This window comes from Chelmon rostratus, chromosome 20, assembly GCF_017976325.1.
Source record: "Chelmon rostratus isolate fCheRos1 chromosome 20, fCheRos1.pri, whole genome shotgun sequence".
NCBI lineage: Eukaryota > Metazoa > Chordata > Actinopteri > Chaetodontiformes > Chaetodontidae > Chelmon > Chelmon rostratus.
The window spans coordinates 22767727-22794317 of NC_055677.1; the positions used below are offsets into that span (position 1 = coordinate 22767727).

At 42.4% G+C, this 26591-nt stretch overlaps 1 protein-coding gene across 1 annotated transcript in view; it reads left to right on the forward strand.

The window, feature by feature from the left end:
• The window catches only part of LOC121624298 (uncharacterized protein K02A2.6-like), a 39763-nt gene extending 15027 nt beyond the window's left edge, over positions 1 to 24736 (forward strand). Inside the window, 2 exon segments of the mRNA XM_041961950.1 lie at positions 21349 to 21492; positions 22128 to 24736. Of these exon segments, the coding sequence (XP_041817884.1) occupies positions 21349 to 21492; positions 22128 to 24736 (2753 nt within the window).
• Positions 24737 to 26591: the final 1855 nt, after the last annotated feature.

Below are 26591 nucleotides of genomic sequence, written 5' to 3' on the forward strand. Positions count from 1 at the left end.
AGGCTAATTCAGACAGAGGGAAAACTCCTGCTAAAGGATGGGCACGTGTGTGTGTGCGTGTGTGTGTGTGTGTGTGTGTGTGTGTGTGTGTGTGTGTGTGTTTGCATGCATGTGTGCTTCCTTCAGAACAACATTTGGTCATGTTGGAAAGTGTCGAATATGTTTGTAAGAGGGTCTATACGTGCATAGACATTGAAAATACAATTCCAAAATCATATTGTTATTGATATGGTTATTTTATAATATTTGGACCTTCCCTGTACCGTCCCCCAACTGGACGTGGAGCAAAGTGACAAAGTGAAGACCAGCTGTTGGAACAGTTAGTAGTAGTTATTGGTGTAGATTTTCTTAATGGACCCATTTCTTGTTCTTCTTCTTTTATTGAACCATTGGATGCATTAAATACATTAGTAATCACGTTGTTAAGGTTGAAAATAGTGGTAGACCGGCATATCCGGCATTTTGAGATAACCAGCATCGGACAATGCCTATGCTCACGAGGCCGATTAAACAAAAAATATCTGCAGACATCCAAAACAATGCACATTTTTTATTTTGAAATATTTTTCTTTGTTCAAGTGAGTAATACATTAACGTTACCTTAAGGTTCATCTGGACCAAAAACAGAGATGCTGCTTTGTGCAGATATTATTTATTTATTTATTTATTTATTGAATGTGTCTTTCAGTGAGTGAGTGTGAACTTGTTTGGGATATGTACTCTCTTATTGTGTTTCTTCTTTTTTTTATCTCTAGTATCAAGTTGTTTACATGAGATTTAGCTGATTGGCATCACATTTTCATCCTATCTGTTTGAAGGCAATGCACTGTGACAGTTCTGTCACCTTCCTGCAGGGCCTGAATACATTGCAACCTGACCTCATCTGCTGCATAGTTCAATCAAGTTCAGCTATTTTGAATGAGTAAAATACACTTTGAGGATAGCATAATTGTCTACCAGAAAACAAGTCATTGCCAAAGGTTTTCAGTTAGATATTTCTTAAGCATTAGTGTTTTTGCTAAAAGGCTCAATGTAAATGATTTCAACCAAAATGAACTCAGAGTGCAGAGAGATCAGAGCAGATCAGAAAATGCATTTTTCATGAACCTTTTTATTCATGAACATAGATAAACTGGCGTGAGAATAAAAGAGGCTGTCCCTCCAACAAGAACAAGTCACATTCTCGATTCCCTAAGCCTTTTCATTGCAATTTTCCATCTATCCACCAGATGTCCTTGGACTTTCCCTTCTCTCCACATCTCCTGACAGCCCCACCCATCTATTAACATGTCTCCACTTCTCTCATCAGCCCTGCAGTTTCCTTACCTTCCCCACTCACCTGTCTCCGGTTTCCTCATCAGTCTTTCAGATATTTAACCAGCCCATTTTGATTTGCCTTTTGTCAGTTCGCCCCATTTGGTTTGTTGGTTTTTGCTTTGTGCTTTCCTGCTCAAGCTTTTGTTAGCTTAATGTTAAACTGGACCCACAGACCAGTCTGCATAACACAACACCTACTGTACCTGCCAACCTAACACAATACACATAATCCAAACACTGGGAGTGATACGACACTTCTTTTGGCTCTGTTGTTTGTCCCAATATAAGATTTACATTTTTGCAGCCTTAGGCAAAATCTGTTCAGGATCCACCCACGAACCAGTAATTTTATCCATGCCTCCGTGTGCACTGCCTACCTCAGACTCTTCGAATAGAACATATCATAATCCAATAGCCAGGAGTTCACAGTTAGCAATGTCATAGTTTTCTAAGACATCTTCAAAGAAAAGAATGCACACGTTTTTGGTCAGAGGGAGAATGGAAAGAAATCACAGCACCTACGCCGGTGTCGGAAACATCCGCCACAATGAACTGAAGCTCTGGGTCAGTTTGAGTGAGGACTGGTGCCAAGGTGAAATTCTGCTTTAGCTTCTGAAATGCAGACTCTGCCTTGGTCATCCGACAAAATCGGAGCAAGGTGGAGGTCAGAGCAGTGAGACATTCTGCCAGACAGTTGGGGTTGCAGATGAAGCGCTTGTAGAAATTTGTGAACCTGAGAAAGTGATGTAGTTGCTTCAGGTTGGTGTGCCCTGGCCACTCTGTAATTCAATTAAATTAAATTTTATTTGTGTAGAGCCAAATCACAATGGAAGTTGCCTCAGGACACTTTCCATATGGAGCTAGTATTGACCATACTCTTCATCTTCAGAGACACAACAATTCCCTCATGAGCAAGCACAGCAGTGGTGAGGCAGGCAGAAACCTCGAGCAGAACAGAAGCACATGGAATTGGTTGGGCACCACACAGCGGGTGAGATTGCTAGCTCTGTGGACTCATTTTTCGTATCTACTCTCAATCATTCAAATTCTTTCTCACCAGCTGTAATAAATAAAAATCTGTATTTAGACAGTTATCATATAAGGAGTTGTTTGTAGCATGTAGCTTGAGTCAAAAATGGCTGCAAATCCACCTGTTCGGCCCGTGCTGAGGAATAGTAACTGCTGAGACCTTGGCTGGATCCATTTTCACTTGCCCCTGTGCCATAACATATCCCAAAAAGGACACATGTGAAGCATGAAATTCACATTACTCTGCTTTCCATTATAGCAACAGAAAAATGATCAAATACACAAAACATCCAATTATATCACTTAACACATCATTCACCACGTTCTGGAACACAGCAGGGGCATTAATAAGACCAAATTGCATGACCAATGCTGTTTTTCAGTATTTATTTTTCCACTATTTATCATCTCTCTGATGTGGACAAGATAACGGGCATTCCACAGGTCCGATTTAGTGAAAATTGGTTCCATGGTGAGGGGCAAAGGCAGAGCTGACTAGCAAGGGTTACATGAAGATGGTCTCAAAGTCTCCCGACAAAGAAAAAAAACGTCCTAAAGAGACTCCAAAAGACTTGAATCTCCTCAAGTTGATACAGTCTGCTGTGGCCTTTCTTATATGATGTATTTGTACTGTCAATCCAGTCTAGGACTGGTTTGTAATGTCTCCTCCTATCACCCCGGCACAATTTACTTAATTCTTTCTTCTCAGCTTATGAGGAACATTGGGTCTCTCCCCAGGAAGAACCACCGTGTTACGGATCAGCTGATCCCTGATGTAGACAGTGGGCCCATGACTACACTCAGGATCACTAGACAGAATCAAACAATGCAAAAACTAGTTGGAAGAACAGGGCAAACTTGACGAGTTAAGTGCCCATAGTACACCAGCAAATTAAAAGTAATTGCAAATAGGAGTAATTACATGTCAAAAGCACTAAGCACACAAAGACACACTATATTAAAGAAACTCCAGGGGAGGAGCTCAACAGTGAGTGAGATCTGCTGCAACAGGTAGCCTCTTGTGCAGCACCCGAAGTACGTACAATAGTTAGTGAATGCATCATGCATCATTCATTCAGCCATGATGGTCAGCCCCAGTTCTAATTCTGACTGACTAAACCTTGAATGGAAGTGAGATGGTGAGAGGTACAAGGAGAGAGTGGTGGCTGAAGAGGGAGATGGAAAGGTTAAAAAGAAAGGGAAGTGCAGAACGTAATTGGACTTTTCTCTGTGTTTTCTCTTCCTGCCTGGATTAGAGGGGGGAGTCAGGCAGGATTTGGAACATATGGTAATTATCCCATCTGAGATCCCATCTGCGACCTCTCCCCCTTGTCCCCAGCCTGTTTTCTAAACCCTCCCCAGCCCTCTCAGCTTAAGCAGGATTGTCTTTCTCTGCTCAAGAGTCTCAGAGGTCACTAAAAACAAGCCAGGCTTTTGTGCCACAACAACAAAGGATTTCAAATGAAGAAGCAGATAACTTTTAACTCCCCATGAGTCAAGCCAGCACTTGTTTTGCAGCTTTCACAATTTCAGGAATGCTTGACTTTTGTGTGGGTTGTGTTGCTCTCCTGATGTCCTGAAAAAAGCAACTGTCTAGTTTTACATCTGCACACAGAAGACAGAATCAACCACAATCCTAGAAGGCCTAGGATGTCAACACCTCATCATACATGATGATTCTTAATGATCATACTTAATACCTCCCCATTGAATATATAGTAATATACAGAGTTGAATGTGATAATTTAAATTACTACCAATTAATACCATCGCTTTATTAAGAGATGTTTTACGAGGAGTTTAAATTAACAAATAACTTTATTAATAAGGTTAGGGCAGTTATGAATGAGTAAATAAATTGACTGTAAATTGATTTTTATTCAGATCTTCTGCAGTTTTCGTCCCAGAGGTTGAATAGACAATAGGTTATATTGTAGGAGGATGTACACTAGGCAAATAGGTTTGACAACTCAAAGGCTACATTTATTATCTCTAAATTACTGACCATTATTATTATTTACAGCTGTTACAACTCATAAACCCTTTATGACCACATAGTTTTCACCATTCCACCATTAAGATGTTCCAAGATCCATGATGGTGCCGCAGGGTTACCTTGAACCACTCCAAGAACTAGTAAGGTGTTAACTACTCCAACTCCAGTTTTGACTGCCGCAGGTCCTGCACATTCAATTATAACCCCAAAGAAAATAATTCCAAGTTTGACACCTGTAAAGTACAATTAGTGCAGTGACTACCACTTCTCTAATAATGACAGTTTTAGATAAATCAAATGAAAAGACCACAGACGTACGTGATCATTATGATGAACAAGATATGTTGGTGAAGAATGTAGAAGAGCAAGAAAGAGCTAAACCTATGCAGCAAAGTGTAGAAGCTAAGACAGGTAAACTTTGGGAAACTGCCAACCAAAATGGGTGGTATAAACGGGGGTGTGGTATACTGTTAAAGAAATGATTTCTAGTGAGTGTATAATGTGTCCAATAACATTACCCACAGTTGTTCCAGAGAAACATACATTTGAAGAATGCACTAAGATACAGCAAGTGTGGAGAAGATGGATTTGTCCCTCGACTGGATCTAGCAACACTTTTTAGGCTACCTGTGTGTGGAATCCAATTAGACTCTTGTATGGATCTCAAAAAAATCATGATTATCTGGACAGTTAAGTGTGAAGAATTTAGGATTTTTACATCAAAAAATGAGCCACTGACAAACTACAAAGTAGATCATCTGGCAAATTATGAGTGTTTTGCCAGTGGTGGTTTTTCAACAGATCAGAATGGAGTTTCTGCAAGTCAAACTACTGTTAACTGCAAAGTAACTTTGGTAACTTTGGTTTCCTCATGCCAATATGACTCCTATATTCAAACGGACACCAGTGTTGTATGAAAACCTAGTGGCATTAAATCAAAGCTGTAAAAATATAACTATGACCATTCACACTCTCCACTTGCTCAGTGAACAAACATATGCAATTGCAGATAGTTATTGGATTAGTGGAGATATTTTGCTAAATGTTTGCCATCTTGATGGATTGAACTTGCATTAGTAGGAATGAGACTGCCTGTGTTTCTGTTATACAATGGAGGGAGTGGCATAATTACAGTTAATGAAACAGATGGAATTTCACACAGAAAAGACAATATGTACCAGATGACAATATTTACGTAAATACAATTGACCAGTGAGGTGTATGATCAAATCAATCAAATACCAAATATATGTCAGATCAAGCATGATCAGGGGTAAACTGATGTCTGGAATGGAGACCACTTTTAGTTGTGGTATGTGAGGCTACGAAGGGTCAGATAAAAAAAGATAAACCAGAGGTAGTAATGTATAGGGGGCTATTAGGACTATTTACAATAGATGTAGGCATAGATTGTCACATAGGAGACCATTCCTTAGTGGGACAATGCCCAGAGCATGATCTAGTCTTTAAGCTAGGGAAAGGTATGGGTGGAGTTAGATAAACAGTCATGCTATATATTGTTTTGTCTGGATGTTAAGGGCAGAGTCTTCTGATCTGACCCTGAAGCTCTCTCGGGTGGCCGGCATCTGATCTGATACTGCTTGTTAATAAAAGTCTCTTCAACTCAAGCTTGTATCAGCAGAGTTCTTCCTACATCATCATCATACCACTGCTTGGCAGGATCTGGATGATAAACTTCACCAGCCAACAGGAATTCCAGACAAGTTTAAAGCACTACATGAAGTTAGAGCTGAATTAGAATCCATACTTCCTTGGATTACTAACAGTGAAAATGTTAATCGGATCATGTTGCATTGTATCCACGCTGAGGAGGCAGCGCCTGGGGATGATAGACAAAAAGACAGATCACAAGGCTGGTTTCCAAATGGCTCAAATGATGAACATGCTGTCACCAGAGCAAGTGGCTAAACTTCACCTTACTCAAATGGAAGACGGACATCCAGATCTGTTTCCACTTCCTGCCTACCTAACTGACTCGTGTGAACTGTCAGCTAGGTTCTGACTTCTTACATAGTGTATAGGGTAGGGGGCCTTTTGGTTGACATGAGCTGTGACTTTTGTCAACTCATTCATCAGACAAAAACATAATAATCATACAGTGAAATGGGGTAAAATCATAAATATTCACTGATGAGTATTTCATAGAATTGGACACCTTAAACCATACAATATTGGCCTACAAAGTGAACATAAACTGTATTTAGCGGGTCCAGGAACACCTCTCTCATTAGGTCCAAAGTTCAGTTGAGGCATGGACTGGGAATGAGTACAATCACTTTGCTTTAGGGGGTGTCCCTGCCAAGGAGGATGACGGAAAAGGCCTTGTGTGGGTCCTGGCTGTCCTCTGGGGCGGTCTGCATTTTGATCAGGCTGATTGACATGCACACGGATTATAGGTGCCTGCTGTACTGGCATAGTGGTTGGTTAAACTGGAGGTTGTAGGGCTGGTGTGTGGAAATGTGTAGGTTGAGTGTGGAACTGTGGTTGCTGATGTTGATGTTGATGATGATGATGTTGCGTCACAGGAAGTTGAGGTGCAGCTTCTACTGTGGGTTGTGAACGAGGTTGCTCCGCTGAGACCAATGGGGCTAGAGTTTTAGCTTTGTCTTTCTTCTGCTTGGAACTTAGCTCAGTTAACTGCAACTGCATCAATTTTTTGGTCAATTGTCTGTGTGCATCTTCTCTTTGTTTTTCTTTGGGCATATTCTCAACATGATGTATCAGGTGTTCTGATAATAGCGGCCAATCCATTTTCATAAGTCCAATCACAGTCTCCAGACGCCTTTGCACCTCCATTGGCATGGCTTTCTTCACCATTACCTTGAACAGACTTTCGGTGGTACTATTGGCATTCCACACACTGCCAGTCTCTTCTCGCCACATCCGTTGCAAGGCATGTAGGAATTTGGCTGGACATTCATCTGCCTTGAGGATCTCTCCCTCTAGCTTTGATGGGTCCATCTTCTCTGGATACTTCTTCTCTTAGTTCTGTCCATACCTTATTCCGGAATCCATTGAAGCCAATGTGGTCTGCGCTGTTGCCAGTTATCAGGAGAATAAAATTTCTTCTGCAGCGTGCTTCCCAATAATGTGCATGAGTAATGCTTTGATGTCTTCCAAAGCTAATGTTACTCCAGCTGTGCTTTCTTATAGAGCAGTAATCCATTTGTTTGCACCTTCTGTGATGTCTGGTAGCCTGTCAACGAGGCCTATCATGTCACAAAAAGCATTGGAGGTGCAAATAAGAACAATAAATTACAACTGTGCAAATAAGCAACCACAAAAAGAATTTAAAAAATAATAATAATGAATAAGGTATCCTATGTACAGTAAGAAAAAAAAAACAGAAAGTGCTCACATTAATCCTTATCTGGCTTCACTCAGCACAAATCAGCCAGTTAAATTTGCCTGTCTCCTACTGTGCTCTCCTGGGGACAACTGAGATGCAGAGCTGTGGATCGTCAGACACTCTATTTATCCCTACTAAGGAAGAATGTTCGGGAAGTCCTAATAAAGGTTTCAGTGGTTCAGTTGCTGCTGTTCTGGGGTCATTACAGAGACTCTCCAGCAGGAGCGCAAGTGAGAATGGGGCCTGTCCACGCAAGCAGACGTTCCATCATGGAAGCGGTATCGTGGGTATATTTAATCACCTCAGTCTCTAGTCTGAGGTGAGTTTTCTTTTAGTAACACAGTGTAGACACCTTTTAACCTTTTTCTGATTTACAGTGACTACACAGCTCTCCTTCTTTTGTCCCTACAGCCTAATCAGGCCTCCTAGAAATATTACGCACATGATTATCCGCCATCCGACAATTGCAACATTTAGTGCGAGCTCATTCATTCACACATCCACGCCGTGGTAGCTGACAGATACTAAAACGAAATTAGAAAGACACACATGAACATGCAGCATGCAACTGGACCCAACTCTGTGCAGTCTCTGCTCCCTCTGAGTTTTGTTACTTTCAGTGTGTAAATTATTTTTTTCATCTAAATCAACAAATGATATTAAGTTTTTTAATATTCAATACATACTAGGTTCATTTGGAGGTGAAGTCAGTTTTTCCAGGGCAAGATTGCATCAGCATTCAGACACCAGAAACTAGCAGTGAATAAAAGGCTCTGCTTACCTAAGTTTTGGAGGCCTGTGCAGGTGTCAATCTGCTCCGGTTGAGTCTGCAGTCAATACTTCTCCTCCTGGCTGGCTCGCCAGCTTTGATGTGGATGTTCTGCTGCCCCGTCACGGACCAGTTTCTGACTGGATCAGGTTCAAAATTAAGTTTCTCTGCCTAATTCTTAAGTTTTAACTGTATCAGTTTCTTAAAAATTGGGGTTGACCTTGGATCAGGCCACGTCCCAGTACCCTTTTGTTACCTCTTTTCTTATCTAAACTCTAATGCTGTCTCATCTGCTTCTGTGCCACTGTCTTCCCTTAGCACCTCTGACTCCAGTCAGTCAGAGTCTGGTGGGTTCAAGACGTGTGAACTTTTACTGCTGATGTTTTATTGGTGTCTCAGCAGGCCCTGGGTCTCTTTTTTAAAAAATAGGGCAAAACATAGGGCAAAGCAAACCAGAGAGAGCAGAAAGCACCTCAACTGGAAAATGACTCATTAAGTGAACAGAGACATGACTCTGAGATAAGGGTTTGCACCTTTTTGTCCAGTTAGTACATTCTAGCAGAGTGTATTTACAAAGTATCCTCTTCATGCCCCTGTGTTCCCATACTCCTGCATTGGCTCCTCATGCACCTGCGCTCCCAGGTGTATTCAGGTTTCCACCTCCGAGTACAGGACAGACATGCACAATGGACCAAGGGACAGACATGCACACTCCAACCCATAGATTGACAATACAGTATTATCTGCATAGCAAGATGCTGACCAGTGCTGTCTCTGTGCTATGGTGCACTCTAAATCCCAACTGGAAATCCTCAACTAAATAATGTAGTGTCAGGCCAGGACTCAGATCAGGACTCAGACGCAGAGATTTATCACACAGAGTTTTATTCAGGCAACCCAGTAACCTCTTCCCTTTGTCCAAACAGGCTATGAAACATACTCTATAGTGAGAACAGGAAATCACAAGCAATATATTCATACACGAAAATAAACAAGATAACAGAAAACGCTCTAAATGAGGCTAGGAAGTAAATTACTATGGCTACAAAATTAGAAAACGAAAACGCTCTCGAAGGAGGAAGAACACAAAGGCTATGAAACGGTTAACTGAGCAACAGAAAGAATCGAACTAGAAAAACTACCATAACAAAATAAAAAACTGGGGGATCAAGAATCTAAATAACCAAATAATCAAACAGAAAATCACTCCTAATGAGGAAAAACAATTCGGCTAAGCTATTAACTGGAGAAAGAAAACAGAAACTAGATTATCAAAGTTACAAACAAAAAACACTCACAAAGAGGAACAAAGGCTTATGAGAAAGAATGCTGTGGCAATGGGCAATGGGCAATGGACAAGACAGGCTCGGGCACGTGGTGGGTAATCAGGAACAGGTGGAGACAACAGGTGATCGGGGCGGACACACTGGACACATGAGGAAGGGCGTGTGCTCTGAAATGAGAGGAGAGTTAGACCTTCAAAATAAAACAGGAAATGACAAGACAAAACCCCAAGACAAGACAGACCTCACCACAGTGTGACATGTAGAAAGTTATAACTGATTAGCAACTGCAAAGATTTTACAGAGAAAGGAGAGGTTAGATTTAGGTCTATAGTTGGCTCAAACCCCTTTATCAAGAGTAGGTTGTTTTTGTTTTTTTTTTAAGAATAGGTTTAATTACAGCTACTTTAAAAGGACTGTTGTGCATAGCCTCTTGATAGACAGGTTGATCATATCTAATGAAGATGAGCCAGCTAGGCTAAAACGTCTTTAAGCAGCTTGGTCGGGATGGGGTCTAAAATACAGGTTGATGATTTTAATGAATTGTTGAGATAAGTTGGTGAGGGTCGACAGGAGAGGTTTAATTGCTGTTCCTATGGTTTCTGTATTTCAAGATAAATCAGTACCCACTGAGGGCAGTAGGTACTGACTAACGGGTCTCTCTAGGGTAGAGTTCTGTAAATATACATATGAAACGGTGCATTACTTCATGACACGTCTGTCCAACTCAGCAGGAAGTGCTGTTATTTACGATTGACAGGGGTGCTCAGTATGGGGGATACTCACTCTTGTGGCGAAAAGAGGCAACAACACCTACTCTCCTATACACCGTTTTAAATGCAGGAACTCAGAGCACAATCGCCATTTTTGTTCATACACAGCAAGGATTATGTATTTTGGAAGGCAGTACCTTTTAGCTTATTAACACTTTATGTTTTATATTGCTATAATGAAATGAGACTACAATTAAATGAAATTAAATAGCCATTACATTATATGAAATATGGGGGGTGGGTTTTTTTACATTAACTTTTTGTATTTATGAATTTCTTCATCTTCACACTTACAGTAACTTACAAAAGAAACAAAGAGATTTTAAACCAATTAACCAAAACAGCCCCTCCTTCTTGCTTGTCCCTCGTGGTTCCTTCCACTTCTTGTTGATCGCCCTTAAAAAGCCACCTTCTTCCATTTTTCCAGCCTTTAGCCCGAGGAGCTCAGGAAACAAAAAGGATTGTATTAATTTGCAGATTAAAACTAAATTTTAACTAAGTGCAACCAAATAGAAACTGACAGAAAAATAAAGTGTATTTTATGAACTCGAAAGACTATGTGTAGTGTCATTACTTAAATATGTTTGTGTAAAAAAACCACAAAGAAATACCAATCCTGATGGGCAGCAGCTGATGTGGCCGCCACACACTCCCCCTCCTCGAAACAATCGCAGGGACAGTGAGAAAGGTAATCAGCAGTGGTCTTCTGTTTGCCTGGGATGTGATTATCCTCAAACTTGAAGGGCTGCATAGCAAGGTACCAGAGAGTCATTCTGCTGTTTGTGTCCTTCATCCTGTCCAGCCATTTCAATGCCTTGGTCAGTTTCCAGAAAAAACTGTCTTCCCAGGAGGTAGTATCTCAGAAGGTCCGAAGCCCATTTGACAGCCAGATATCGTTTCTCTACTGTAGAATAACGGGTTTCTCTAGGGTAGAGTTTCCGACTGATAAATGCAATAGGATGAAGGGCCTTGAAGGAGGAATGCACCTAGCCCCTCGATCTGAGGCATCAGTTTGTAAAACAAAGAGCTGTTGAAAGTCTGGGCAATATAAAACAGGATGTCCACTCAAGGCCTGCTGGATTTCCTTGAAGACATTATTTGCTTCCTCTGACCACTGAAGCTGGTTGGGCCCTTTAAGAGCGGTCATATCTGTCAGCATAGCTGCCACTAAGCAAGAAGCTCCTCTGCCGGCTGCATCACCAATACCCTCTGGCCCGGCTGAAACTCCCTCTCTCGGGCAGCTTGGTCATACCAGGTTTTCTGGTATTGTTGAGAGGCCACCATGTGCTCCCAGGCCAACATGGTCATCTTGTTTAATTTCTCCCTCATCTGGAGGACATAATAGAAAACATTAACAGCCTCTTTGTTACTTGTCTAACCCTCCCAGATCTTTCAAGAGTGTCAGAGTTCCTCTTATGTCATAAAAGCAATGAGAAGTCTGGGTTTTATTGTTGGCTGTAACGTGTCTGAAATTAGTCAAAAACCCACAGAACAGATCACAAGTGGACAGCTGAGACACAACATCTGTGTCTCTCATACGAAAGTGTCCAGTTGACCACTTGTGTTCAGATTTCATTACTGGCTACATCACCTCTGCTAGAAGGTCAAAGGGCCCTGCCTATGATATTTCAAATTACCAGGTTTGTTTCCAACTCGTATCAATTTATTTTGCACAGCAACAAAATACCTTAAATCTCATACCTGACTCTTTGGCTGTGTCTACATCTGGGTTAATTAGTTTAGCTCTTTAACAATAAACTCAAGCCAAAACTGTTAAAACACATTATTACTAGCCAGTTTGTAAAGTACAAATTATCACTTTTCTGTTTCCAGGGAGACAATGGTATTGGAAAGCAATGTTCCTTTTAATGATCAATTTAAGAATAAGCATCAGATGATTACAGACGATCCAACAGAGAACTTGATAGGACTGTGGGTAGACAGGCAGACAATTCACACAGGATACTCACAACCAACAACACTGATCCCCAGGAACAGGTGGCAGATAAATCTAGGCAAATACAGAGAAAAACAGGTAGGCAGACAGGTAGGCAGACAGGTAGCAAGCAAGCAAGCAGAGCAAACACTCCAACGGCCAGTGTACGTAGGGACCGGTGTACTTTCTTTGAACACTGTTGACACTCTGAAACGCAGCAGTTGTAAGGTTACTGCACCTTCCTTCAGTTATACCCATACCGCATTACATTACTTTTCCATGTGATCAAACATTTGTGTAAAATTGTAGGTGCATCAGCTCCACACAAGGCTGCAGCAGCTCCACACCTGGGCATGTCAGACCACATCTCAGTGAAACTCATTCCTGCCAACAAGCCTCTGGCCTGCACAACAAAGCCGACCACTAGGACAGTACAGATATGGACTGAGGAGGCCTCCTCTTCACCTCAGGACTTCTTTGAGCTGACAGACTGGACTGTGTTCAGAGAAGAGGCAGACCTAGAGGAATATACATCATCTGTATTGTCCTATGTTCAGTTCTGCACTGATGTTGTCCTCCCCGTTAAGACCATCACAGTGTTTCCCAACCAGAAACCATGGCTGGACAGCACAGTGCTGTCCCTGCTGAAAGACCAGGATACTGCCTACAGAGCTGGAGACAGGCTGGCTTATAGCAGGGCTCGAGCAGAGCTGAAGAAGGGAATTAAGCAGGCCAATCTCCGGTACGAAGAGAAAATTGAAGATCAATTCAATAGCAATAACCCCCAGAACATGTGGAGAGGCATCAGAACCATGACGGACTACAAGCCTAACACTCAGCTCGCCAGCCAAGACCCCACCCTGCCTGACACCTTAAACAGCTTCTTTGCCCGCTTCGACACATCAGGCAGCAGAGAAGCTACACACCTACCCGGGCTGGAGGAGCAGCACCAGCCCCTTGTCCTGCAGCAGCACCAGGTGACATCCACCCTGAGGAGGATCAACAGAGCTGCAGGACCGGATAAGGTGTCAGGCAAGACTTTGAGGACATGCGCTGACCAGCTAGCAGGAGTGTTCCTGGACATCTTCAATCTGTCCCTGCAGCTGTCTATGGTTCCTGAGTGCCTCAAGTCCTCCACCATCATTCCAGTACCTAAGAAGACATGATTACCGGCCTGTTGCTCTGACCCCAGTAATCATGAAGTGCTTTGAGCGGATTATTCTCAGGTACATCAGAGGCTTCATCCCCTCTACTAGACAGCCTTCAGTTCGCCTATAGAGGGAATCGGTCCACAGAGGATGCTGTCTCCATCACCCTGCACACAGCCCTGACCCACCTGCAGCGGCCCAACACCTACGTCAGGATGCTATTTGTAGACTTTAGCTCAGCTTTCATCACCGTCATTTCAGACAAGCTGGTGCTGAAGCTACACGCGTCTGGGTCTGACTGTGCCACTGGATCAGAGACTTTCTCACCAACAGGCCTCAGGTGGTAAGTGTAGGGAACACAACATCATCCCCTCTGATCCTCAGCACGGGCACGCCACAGGGTTGTGTGCTCAGCCCAGCCCTCTTTAGCCTGTTTACTCATGACTGTGCTGCGATCCACCCCACCAACACAGTCGTGAAGTTTGTGGATGACGCTACAGTAGTAGTAGACTAAGGGACAGCTTCTTCCCCAGAGCTGTCAGAGCTATCACCAGTGACAGACTGTGAGAACTATGAGCCCCTTTTACACCTTCACCTCCACCTCCACCTGCACCTTCTGTGTACTTTTGAGTACACACACACTTAATTAAATGACCAGCCATTTGCATTCAGTATATACATTTTACTATATTGGTACATTTCATTGGTATATTTTGTTTATTGTTTATATACATTTTAGTATATTTCAGCTGCTATTGGTACATTTCACTGGTATATTTATTCTGTTGGTACATTTCACTGGTATATTTTATTGTCTATTGTTTGATATATTTTAATTGTCTTAGTATATTTTCATTTCTGGTATATTTCTATTGCATTTACAAATATTTTTACTGCATTTTGGTTTATTTTATTCTAGTATCTTAATTTTATTTCATAATCTTCCTTATCTTTCTTATTATCCTGTTTCTAACATGCCGGTTGCAATGCAAATTTCATTGACATGACATGCTCTTGAATCTTGTAGCTCAATAAACATGTTGGGGGCAGAATATCCATTGTCTCAGTCTATGTCAACCATGTGCCAAGTGGAAAGAAGAAGCATTGATCATGTCTCTTTCCATGTTGCCATTATTTATCCAGCTGACAAGCCAGAGCCAGCAGGGTGTTTTCTGGGACATAGAAGCTGGAATTCAGGCTAGTGGAGTCTGCTGCCAATATTTAGCTCATATGCATCATACAGAGATACTAAAATAGTACAAGTCACAAGTCTGCTATCAATAGTGAGCTCCTCTTGATTCATTTCATATATCTTTAGAAAAAGATCTGTCTAAATCATTAGTAATTTAGTCCCCAACACCTACCTTTCTTCAAACACAAAACTTCCCAATACCACACAGTCTTCTGCACAGGGTGTGTTCATGAAACATGTTGAAGTGTTGATCCCTGTGGATCCCGATGGATATAGGATAAACTCCAAATTGTGGTAACAGTTCTAATTTTAAGCCACTTACAATAACTGTGATTCATGAAGTATATTTGCAATGAAACAGTCATAATGTAAGTTAGGGATTCACTACAAGAGACTAGTGGAGCATAACTTCCCACAGTCTTTATCAACAAGCACCACTGTAAATCTACTAATCTTTTTTCCTAAGATGATGATTTTTGCTATAATGCACTCTAAATCCTGACTGAGTCTTCAATTAAACAATTGTTGTGTAGAAAGTTACACATCTGATTGGTGACTGTTTTCTCCAGGGTTTTAGAGAGAAAGGGGTGATTAGATATAAGTATTAGATGTAAACCTGGATCAACAGTAGGCCTTTTAAGAAGAGGTCTCATTACAGCTACTTTAAAGGGCTGTGGTACAGCTTGTTGGTAAAGACAATCTGACAGTGACCAAAAGATCATTGCTGGCTCCTACTGCATGGATGGTGTGATCACTGTTGGTGGGTACCCTGCCAGGCTCAGACTTGATTTAGGAACAGAAAACAGACATATGGCAGAAATGCAGCATTTTTTGCATTTTTCTGAGAACCAAGCTGAAACAGACAGTGTAACCTTTCGTCCAAGCACTGGAAACCAGCGGATTGAACAAATGTGAGGTTAGGTCTATAGTTGGCTAAAACCCCTGGGTCAAGAGACTTTTTAAGAAGAGGTTTTGTTACAGTTGCTTTTAAGGACTGTGGTATGTAGCCTGCTTGATCAAATCTAATAAAGAAGAGCCAGTTACGGATAAGACATCTTAAAGGAGCTTGGTTGGGATAGGGTCTAAAATACAGGTTGATGATTTTGATAAAGAAATTGTTGAAATTAGTTTTTGAAGGTCGACAGGGGGGAAAGCTGTCTAAAATACTATAGGTTTAATAGCTATTTCTGTGGTTTCTATATTTGAAGATAAATCAGGAGCTATTGAGGGCAGGAGGTGATGAATTATGTCTCTTATTAAGAATTTTATCATTAAAGAAGCTCATGAAGTCATTACTGTAAACCCAAATGTTCAAAATAATTAGATTAAGTTTTGCAGACTTAATTTATATTAAAATTTCTACTAACATAAATATTTTGATTTTACTTTTGTCGTTTAAAATTTTCTTCTTGAGTTAATTAAACTTTCAATTTGTGATAAACTTCAACTATTTTGCGGATTCAGTAAACAATGAAACAGTACAATTTCAATTTACTTATTTCTACTGTTTCAACATTACTGCATGCGACGGACATCGCTCAGTAACACCAATGCGTGCGGGTGGTGAGAGCATGGGAACTGGGAAAATGGCGGAAAAGCACCACAAATGCATGCAGGAAAGTGGATCTGCATCACTGGTCTCTCAGTAAGTGTTAAAAATTTATATTTTTCACATTTCATTTGCAAGCATTTTCCAGCAAACATTAATAACAACAAAAATATGATGGAAAATAAAGTGTATGACTTAGCTAACTATCAGTTTGAAATAAAAATAAGAGTAACATAATGGTTCCCACTTCACTTGTTATCTCAAAAATTAATATTAACTTTACAGGATTAAAGTCCTACCGAGTGTGGCAACAGCTAACATTAGTGTCCATTGAAAAACAAGACAGGCTAAATGTTAGCGTAGTTAGCAGGCTAGCACTGCCAAGCTGAAGTTCCAGCAGTGTTGGTTAACAGTTGATTTATGAAGCTAACACAACCTTGCCTTGTTTTTCCCCACAGTGGAGACACGTTTTCGTGTAGTCTGGCTGTTTTCAACTTTTGGGACCACGAAGAAAGGTAAGTGGTAAAAGGTAAAGATAAAAGGACTTTGATTACATGTTAAAATAATAACAAAAATAATAATATGCAGTGGCAGATTGGGAAAGCCAAAGTTAAATAGCAGTCACAGTGCACAGTAGACAGACTGATTATAATAAGTAAGCTTCATATTTTTGTAGCCTAACTTCAGGAAACGTCGTCACAGTTGTAGTTGAGTTGGGAGCTGACCGAGGAAACACGGCATAATTAGGTAAGTGAAATGAGCTGGCTAAACCTGCCATAGACTGTATAGAAACAAGCTCTCTCTCTCTCCCTCTCTCTCTCCCTCCCCCCCTCTCTCCCTCTCTCTCTCTCTCCCTCTCCCTCTCTCCCTCCCTCTCTCTCTCTCTCTCTCTCTCTCTCCCTCTTGGTTCTGCTGTGCTTGCTGCAGGGAATGGGGGGGAATGTTCCCTTAGATACATTAGCACAAAAAATTTAATTTCCTGTTAAGAAGAGTTTTACCTTCTCAGGGTTGGTTTGGGCACTCCTAAGCCATTAGATTTCCATGTTAACACCCTCTGCAGGTGCAGTTCCATGTTTGTCACAGTAATTTAGTCATTCATTTATTTACGGAATAAATTCTCGCCACAGTGTGTGAATGGATCAGTGCTTCATTCTTATAAGCGCTCTATTAGTGTTAGTGTTTAGTTCTTGTCAGGTACCTTCGTGAAACTGCCATTATGGAGTGGATAAAAGTGCCATTTTTTGAATGATGTTTCCTTTGGGTTTATCATATAATTTTTGTCTAGGAGTCCCTAGAAAATGTCTGTGCAAAGAATTAAATTAAATGACCATCAAAAGTGTAGTGCAAATGTCGTACGAATGTATTATTTGTCTATTGTAAAATGGAAATTGCTCAAACCCGCCCCCGTTATTGTCAATTTACCTAGAGAAGTCATCCATCCTCTGGCTGCCCTGGGTCTCTAGTTTGTGGCTGTAAAGATTCATGAAGCTGTGATTATCCTAGAGGTCACAACAGGTCATTTTATACAGTGATGTCAAGTTTCAAAAATGTATCTCAATACAATGAAATGGCTACTGTGGGGGCTAACATCATCACACATGAATAACATTGGGCTCATTCAATCCACAAAAGTCTCAGCTTTCCAGCCACAATTTATTCAAATCCAAGACTGTTTGGGTCCACAGTTTGCACTAATAGTCAAATACACCATTTTACAATAGGCAAATCATGCATTTGTGCTACATTTAGATTACACTATTGATAGTCTTGCAATTTAACGTACACTTGAGAGTAATATTCTGAGCTCTACTCTCTGGGAATAAAAAAAAACCCAGAATGCATTGGTATAATAAATACATATACAATGCAATACTAAGATAAGATAAGAGATAAGATCAAACTTTATTTATTCCCAGTGGGGGAAATTTGGCATTACAGCAGCATGTAATAGCAGTGGGAAGAAAAAATAGCAGCAGAGATAGAGAGCATTGGGGGGGAGCTATATAAATATATAAAAACACTATATAAAAACATGTAGAAAAAAATATATAAAAAAATATGTAAAGAGTACTTCTTACCCCAATAGGGGGAAAAGTATGCTGCCTTCAGATTAAAATTAACAATGAATAGTGTCTCTACTATTGCACAGAAGAATAAAATATACAAGACAGTAAAAGAGGCAATATTGCACAAAATGTAAAGGAAATATGTAATATTTCACAAAGTGTATGAATATGAGCGTAATTTGGCAAACAGCATCAACACAGTCTTATGTTAAGTGATGCTGGAGTTGAATAATCTGACATCTGATGGAAAGAAGGACCTTCGGTAGCGTTCCTTCTTACACACTGGATGCAACAATCTGTTACTAAGGGAGCTGCTAAGGGCCCCCACTGTGTCATGCAGGGGGTGGAAGGGGTTGTCCATGATGGATGTCATCCTCCTCTCACCTACATCCTCAGTGGTGTCCAGAGGGCAGTCCAGGACAGAGCTTCCACAGCCCCAGCAGACCACTGTGTAAAAGACTCAAAACTTTAAAAATATTTTGATAACAATGGCAGTCAGACACCAACAAATGATGGGATATCATTTCGCTGCACCATTTTAAAGACAAAAACTCATCACACATCAAAGGTAATTTGTGTATGATAAATGACACATCAGTGCAACAACAGTCTGAATATGGACCCAGTGCTGCATATATTTTATATTATATTTATGAGTGTGATGAAAGACAATTTCCAAATTGGCCAGGATCTTAAAAGTCATTTGATCTGAGCAAATGAGAACATTTAAATTTTAATTTTAAATTAAAAATTACACATTAATAACACATTTAAATTATTTCTTGCTATCAGCTGTTGGGGTTTGCTGAGCACAATGAGTTGAGCTATGTGTTGCCTAGTAATGTATGCAGCACTCAGGTGGTGGTGGCCTAAAGGTAAGGCTGTTTAGACAAACAAGCTTGTGACCACGATGATGCCAGTTTGGTCCTTGACCTCAAAGGATGATTAAGAGAAAGGACAAATAAAGCATGTTCACCTGCCCTTATGCCACCTTCTTTATTTATTATCTAAAGGCCACATTCCCATATTAAAGTGAGTACTTTTTCAACACAATGGGCTTCATTCCTGAATATTTTCTTATTCGTCCATTCATTCTTAAATTCATTAATTAAAACTGAGTAAAAGAAATTAAAGAAAACCCTACATCTCATTGATGAAACATTTTGTTTTCACCCACATGAGAATGTTGGTGAATCTGAATTAATCATAATTATAATTGAACTCACAACCCCAGCAATTAGTATTAGCATAAATATACCCTCAAACAACCCCATGTAAGTGCAGGGATCCTCAGGGCACCCTGGTAATTAGATTCATTACAGGAAGGGATCTCTAACAATAAATCTTCAAGCTGAAGTTAGTATATTGAATCAACATTGTTACTGAATGAATCAGTAGCTTTTAGCAGTAGAGCTCCACTAAATGGTCACTGAGAGCACCACTGTAGATCAGTTTGAGATACAGTACAATACTTTCTCTTTAAAATCTTATTAAAAGACAGTGAAAGTTGCAGGAACAACCACAATGTAATTCGCCGGATGATTAGCCGGATGAATCAGAGTTGGCTGTATTGACCAAGTATGTGTCCACAACAAGGAAATCTGATACTGGTTTTTCATTGCTCTCAAAGATACACACAGTTCCAAGAACAGTTTTCAGAAAGGAAGATAGACATTCGGCTAAAAACAAGGACAACAAAGCTGTACAAGATAAAAATAAGAAGGTAAAAATAAACAGAATTATTTATATAGTCAGTCAAAACAGCAATGAACAGCAACATACAAAGTCTTTATTCAAGATTAACCAAGTCTCGCTGCTTACAGGCCAAGTCACAGCCTTAACCGCGCAGATGGCTGCTCCTCCTGGCAGTCCTCAAGCTGCTGTCCCAGCTCCTAGCTCTGCCGCTAGCCCAGTTAATCCTGCTACTCTTCAGGTAATGCGTGAACCTTTTGTTCTGTACGTTATGCCGGTGATTTAGGCTCATCTCAAGCTTTTCTCACCCAAGTGTCCCTAGTATTTGATCTGCAACCTTTATCATATGCTACCGACAAAGCTAAGATAGCTTATCTAGTTAGCCAATTGAAGGGTTCAGCAAGAGATTGGGGCACAGCAGTGTGGGAAAAACAGTCAGAGATCTGTTCTTCTTATGCAACCTTTGTCTCCAAAATAAAGAAGGTTTTTGACCACCCAGTTTCGGGGCAGAGATGCTGGAAATCGCCTGTCTTCACTGAAACAGGGGACAAGAAGTGTTGCAGAGTATTCTGTCAAGTTCCGGACCTTGGCTGCCGAGAGTGGTTGGAATGATGCCGCTCTTCAGGGAACTTTTTATAAGGGACTTAATGAAGCCTTAGGATGAGTTGGCTACACGTGATGATGATGCTAATCTGGATGCACTGATTGCCCTGTCTATCCGTCTAGATAACCGGCTGCGAGAGAGACGTCGAGAGCGGAACCAGCAAACCGGTCCCACCTCAACTCGGCCATCCTGTCCTGTCTCTAGAAATTCTTTGCAGCCAACGTCTGTATGTACTGTGGGGGCACTGGCCATTATATTTCTCACTGTCCTAAGCGGCCAGCAAAAGGGTCGGCTCACCCGTGACAGGGGGGATACGAGTGAGCCAAACCTCCACAACCTTCCCCCAGAAACTGCAGTTGGCTGCCTCACTGTGCTACCAGACTCAGTCATTTCCAGTTTCTGTTCTAATGGACTCCGGGGCTGAGGAAAACTTTATTGATAGCCAACTAGCCTTACAGTTACAAATACCTACTGTTGCTCTTGAAGCACCTCTGGAGGCCAATGCCTTGAATGGTCTATCATTAGCTTGTGTCAATCGTAAAACTGTTCCAGTGACCCTTATGATGGCTGGCAACCATCAAGAAACCCTCACCTTTTACCTTTTTGATCAGTCCTTGTCCCCAGTTGTGTTAGGCTACCCATGGTTGAGAAAGCACAACCCTCAAATCGACTGGTGTGAGAAGAAGGTGAGATCCTGGAGCGCCTTGACTCCGGCTTCTGAGACGACCAAGTTCCCACCTAAGCCCATTGACCTGACTAAAGTGCCCCGTGAGTATCATTGTGATGTATGCGATGTGATGCATTTACACATGCCAACCCACAGGTGGGCGCTGTGCCCTTTGGCAGTGCCAAGCACCTAAACTTGTACACGGTGAATGAGAGAATCAGTAAACGAATGACTTGCACTGGCATTAGTTGTTTGTGTGTTTGTTCCTCGCATGGCTATCTAGAGTCGAAACCCACTGACATAATATTGGCGACGAGGATAACTTTAGATTGCAAAAGTTTCGCTGCGGTATTCACTGCGAGTGGAGGAGGAAGAGGAACGTTTGTTTGGTCGGAAAAGTTTGGCCAAGTTCAGCTCGCCAAGCGAAAGGAGTGCTAACGCTGGCTAACCACACGCCATGGCTGGATTTATTGGACACATTAACCCGTTCGACGAGTCGTTGGAGCAGTGGACAACCTACGTTGAAAGGTTTGAACATTTTGTTACGGCAAATGGAATTGCTGACGAAAAGAAGCTTGCCGTTTTCTTGAGCGTAATTGGTGCGTCAACATATGAACTTTTACGTAGCCTTGTGGCTCCAGATAAACCAGGGGCTAAGACATATGCCCAGCTTACTGAAGTTTTGAAAAACCACTTTTCTCCAAAACCAATTGTGATTGCGGAACGGAGACGCTAGAGGGCGTGCTACAAAGACATGCAGAAGTCTTTAAGAAGGAGTTAGGCACCCTGAAAGACGTGGAAGTAGCCATAGAGCTGAAGCCGGATCATGTCCCACGTTTCTGCCAAGCGAGAGTTGTTCCCTATACGCTCAGACCAAAAGTGGAGGCTGAAATTGAACGACTGTGTGAGCAGGGAATCATATCCCCTGTCAAATTCAGTGAATGGGCAACACCCATTGTGCCTGTTGTGAAAAAGAATGGAGATGTAAGGATATGTGGGGATTTTAAAGTCACAATTAATCCTGCCCTGTGCGTGGAGAAATACCCCATTCCACGCATTTAAGATTTATTTGCTTGACTTTCAGGAGGGCAGCAGTTCAGTGAACTGGACTTGTCTCACGCCTACTTGCAGATGGTGATCGAGGAAAATTCCAGGAAATGCCTCACAATAACCACATCCAAGGGTCTGTTCATCTACAACAGGTTGCCATTTGAAGTTACCTCAGCACCAGCCATATTCCAAGGTGCCATGGACCAAGTCCTCCAGGGTCTGCTAACTGCTAACGTCCACTGTTATCTGGACGACATATTGGTCAGTGGACAGGATCGTGCGCAGCATCTGAAGAACCTGGATGCTGTCCTTGGATGCTTGGAAGAATTCGGCTTACGAGTGCAGAAGGAAAAATGCGAATTTCTCAAGGATTCACTGGAATATCTGGGTCATGTCATTGATGCCCAGGGTCTACACAAGGCACCTGAGAAGGTCAGAGCAATCGTGAAGGCTCTGGCACCAACAGACGTGAGTCAGTTACGTTCTTTCTTGGGGCTAATCAATTATTACAGCAGATTTATTCCCAACCTATCATCTATCCTAAGCCCATTGAATGCTCTGCTGTGCAAGGGAAAGCAATGGCAATGGACATCTGAATGTGCAGCATCTTTTAAAGAGGCAAAAGAGCAGCTACTCTCTCAAAGTGTGTTAACCCATTATGACCCACAACTTCCCATTCAGCTGGCGTGTGATGCATCACCTTATGGCGTTGGTAGCGTCATCTCACACATCCTCCCGAATGACCAGGAGAGGCCTATAGCTTTTGCATCTAGGACTCTGAATAAGGCTGAAAGAAACTATGCCCAAATTGAGCATGAGGCTCTTGGCATCATATTTGGAGTTCGTAAATTCCACCACTATCTGTATGGCAGACAGTTTACACTCCTTACAGACCATCGCCCATTGACCACAATTCTGAGCCCTTGCAAAGCAACACCATCCATGGCTGCTGCTAGAATGCAGCGGTGGGCTTTCACGTCTGGGCTTTCACGTCTTCCTTTACCAACATCACCAAGAGAGAGAAAGAGTGCTGTGGACAGTTTTCACATTAAACACCTGGAAGCCTTACCTGTGAACAGCCAAGAAATCTGCAGAGAGAGCAGGGGTGACCCTGTCCTTGCTCAAGTCCTGGAAATGGTCTCCACAGGTCGCTTTCCAAGGGTCCAGGATGCAGCCAGCACATTGGCACCATTCATCAGCCGGAAGGGTGAGTTGACACTCCAGCAAGGTTGCCTTATGTGGGGTGTGCGCGTTATCATTCCCTCAAAACTGAGATCAAAAGTGCTGTCTGAACTGCACACTGGACATCCAGGTGTTGTCAAAATGAAAGCTGTCGCCCGCAGTTACATGTGGTGGCCCAGAATTGACACTCAAATAGAACAAGTCTCAAAAACCTGCCAATCCTGTCAACTGACACAGAAAGCACCGGGACCAGCACCACTTCATCCATGGACCTGGCCGGGATCCCCATGGCAGAGAATCCATGTTGACTTTGCTGGGCCGTTTCAGGGCCAAATGTTCATGGTAGTTGTAGACGCCCATTCTAAATGGCCTGAAGTGCATCTCATGAATTCCACGACGATGACCAATACCATCCAGGTGCTTCGAGGGCTATTCAGTCGCTATGGGCTCCCTGAGGTGCTGGTGAGTGACAATGGCCCCCAGTTTACCTCACACGAGTTTGACAGCTTCATGAAAGGTAACGGAGTAAAGCACATCCGCTCTGCCCCATTTCATCCATCAACAAATGGTCTTGCAGAACGTTTTGTACAGACATTTAAGCAGTCACTGAAGCGCTCCACTGGAATCACGTCGATACAACACAGATTGGATGCCTTCTTACTCATGTACCGCAACACTCCACACTCCACAACGAAGGAGACCCCCGCCATGCTCTTCATGCATCGCAAACTGCGATCTCGACTCGACCTACTAAAGCCCAGTGTGACATCAGTGGTAGAAAAAGCACAAGAGGCCCAGTGTGCTCATCGAGACATGCATGCAAAAGCCAGAACGTTCAAGGTAGGAGATCCAGTCCTCGTTCGGGATTACGGGAGAGGAGAGAACAAGTGGACACCAGGAGTCGTCAAAGCCGAGACTGGTCCTGTATCTTACACCGTCGACATCGGCGCATCGCAACACTGGAGAAGACACGATCAGACGACCAGATGCTGGCCAGGTATGCTGAATTGGATACTCCAACAGACAACGGTGGAGCTGCATCATCAGGCATCTCAGCAGACCTGCCTGTGCTGGACAACACCATTCCAGAACCAGCTACTCCGGTTCCTGTGAGTGACCCCTCACCACCACCGCAGGTAACCCCAGAGGGAAACACCACACCACTTCCAGAGACTGGTAAGAGATATCCTTCTCGTACTGTTAAAGCACCTGATCGTTATGTCCCATGAACTTTGTTTAAGATGCCTTAAGAGACAATATTTTGGACACTTGGACACTTTCAAATAAGAGACTTTTATGTGTTAGGTTAGAGAGTCATGTCTCACCAAAAGGGCAGAATAAACCCTTGACAGACTCAGGGGTTTGGGACCGTCTACTCCCAGCCTCAAGGCAGAAAGAAAACAAAAGTGAAAAAAAAAAATTGTTTGCTTGTGTATCATGTATCGGTGTATCTTGGGGGGTGGGTACAACAACATTTAGTGGGGAGAAGATGTGATGTATGGGATGTGACGCATTTACACATGCCAACCCACAGGTGGGCGCTGTGCCCTTTGGCAGTGCCAAGCACCTAAACTTGTACATGGTGAATGAGAGAATCAGTAAACGTATGACTTGCACTGGCATTAGTTGTTTGTGTGTTTGTTCCTCGCGTGGCTATCTAGAGTCGAAACCCACTGACATAATTATCATGATTTAAGTTCAGTGTTTAGTAAGGAAGAAGCACTATCTCTGCCTCCCCACAGGCCAAATGACTGTGCTATTGAGCTGCTACCTGGAGCAACTCTTCCTAGCAGCTGTCTTTATAACCTGTCTAAGCCTGAGCAAGCAGCAATGGAGACATACATTCGTGAATCCCTCGCCGCTGGTATTATTCGGCCCTCCTCCTCTCCAGTTGGGGCCGGATTCTTCTTTGTCGACAAGAAAGATAAGACACTGCGGCCCTGTATAGATTTTCGAGGGTTGAATGATATCACTGTTAAGAATACTTATCCCTTGCCTTTGATAAACTCTGCTTTCACCTTCCTCCATGGAGCGGCTGTCTTCACCAAACTGGACCTCAGGAACGTGTACCACCTGATCCACATCCGGCAAGGAGACGAGTGGAAAACAGCCTTCAACACCCCATTAGGACACTTCGAGTATCTGGTAATGCCTTTTGGTTTAACAAACGCACCAGCAGTTTTCCAGAACCTGATCAATGACATTTTAAAAGATATGATCAACCGTTTTGTGTTTGTCTACTTGGATGACATTCTCATCTATTCCAGGAACCACGAAGAACACATTCTGCATGTCAGACAGGTCCTTGAGCGGTTATTAAAGAACCGGCTATTTGTTAAAGCAAAAAAATGTGAGTTCCATGCTAACACCGTCTCCTTCCTAGGCTACATTATCTCTCGTGGAGAGATCCGGATGGACCCCCAGAAACTGACAGCAGTAAAAGAGTGGCCCCAACCTGAGAACAGGAAACAGCTTCAACGTTTTCTTGGGTTTGCCAACTTTTACCGTAGGTTCATTTGTGACTACAGTAGAATAGCTGCTCCACTCACGGCCCTGACTTCCACCTCTAGGCCATTTGCATGGACTCCTGAGGCCGACCAGGCTTTTCAGGCCTTGAAAGAACGGTTCACAACAGCTCCCATCCTGACCCAACCTGACCCCAGTCTTCAGTTCATTGTTGAGGTAGATGCCTCTGTCTCCTGCTGAACGGAATTATGGTGTTGGCAACAGAACTCCTGGCCGTTAAAAGGGCCCTTGAAGAATGGCGCCATTGGTTAGAGGGAGCAGAGCCCCCCTTTTACAGTTTGGACTGATCATAAAAACCTGGAATATGTACAATCAGCAAAGAGATTAAATTCCAGACAAGCCCGATGGATGTTGTTTTTTGGTAGATTCCGTTTCTCTCTCACTTATCGTCCAGGTTCAAATCAAACCCGATGCTCTGTCTCTCCAGTTTGCAGGTGATGAA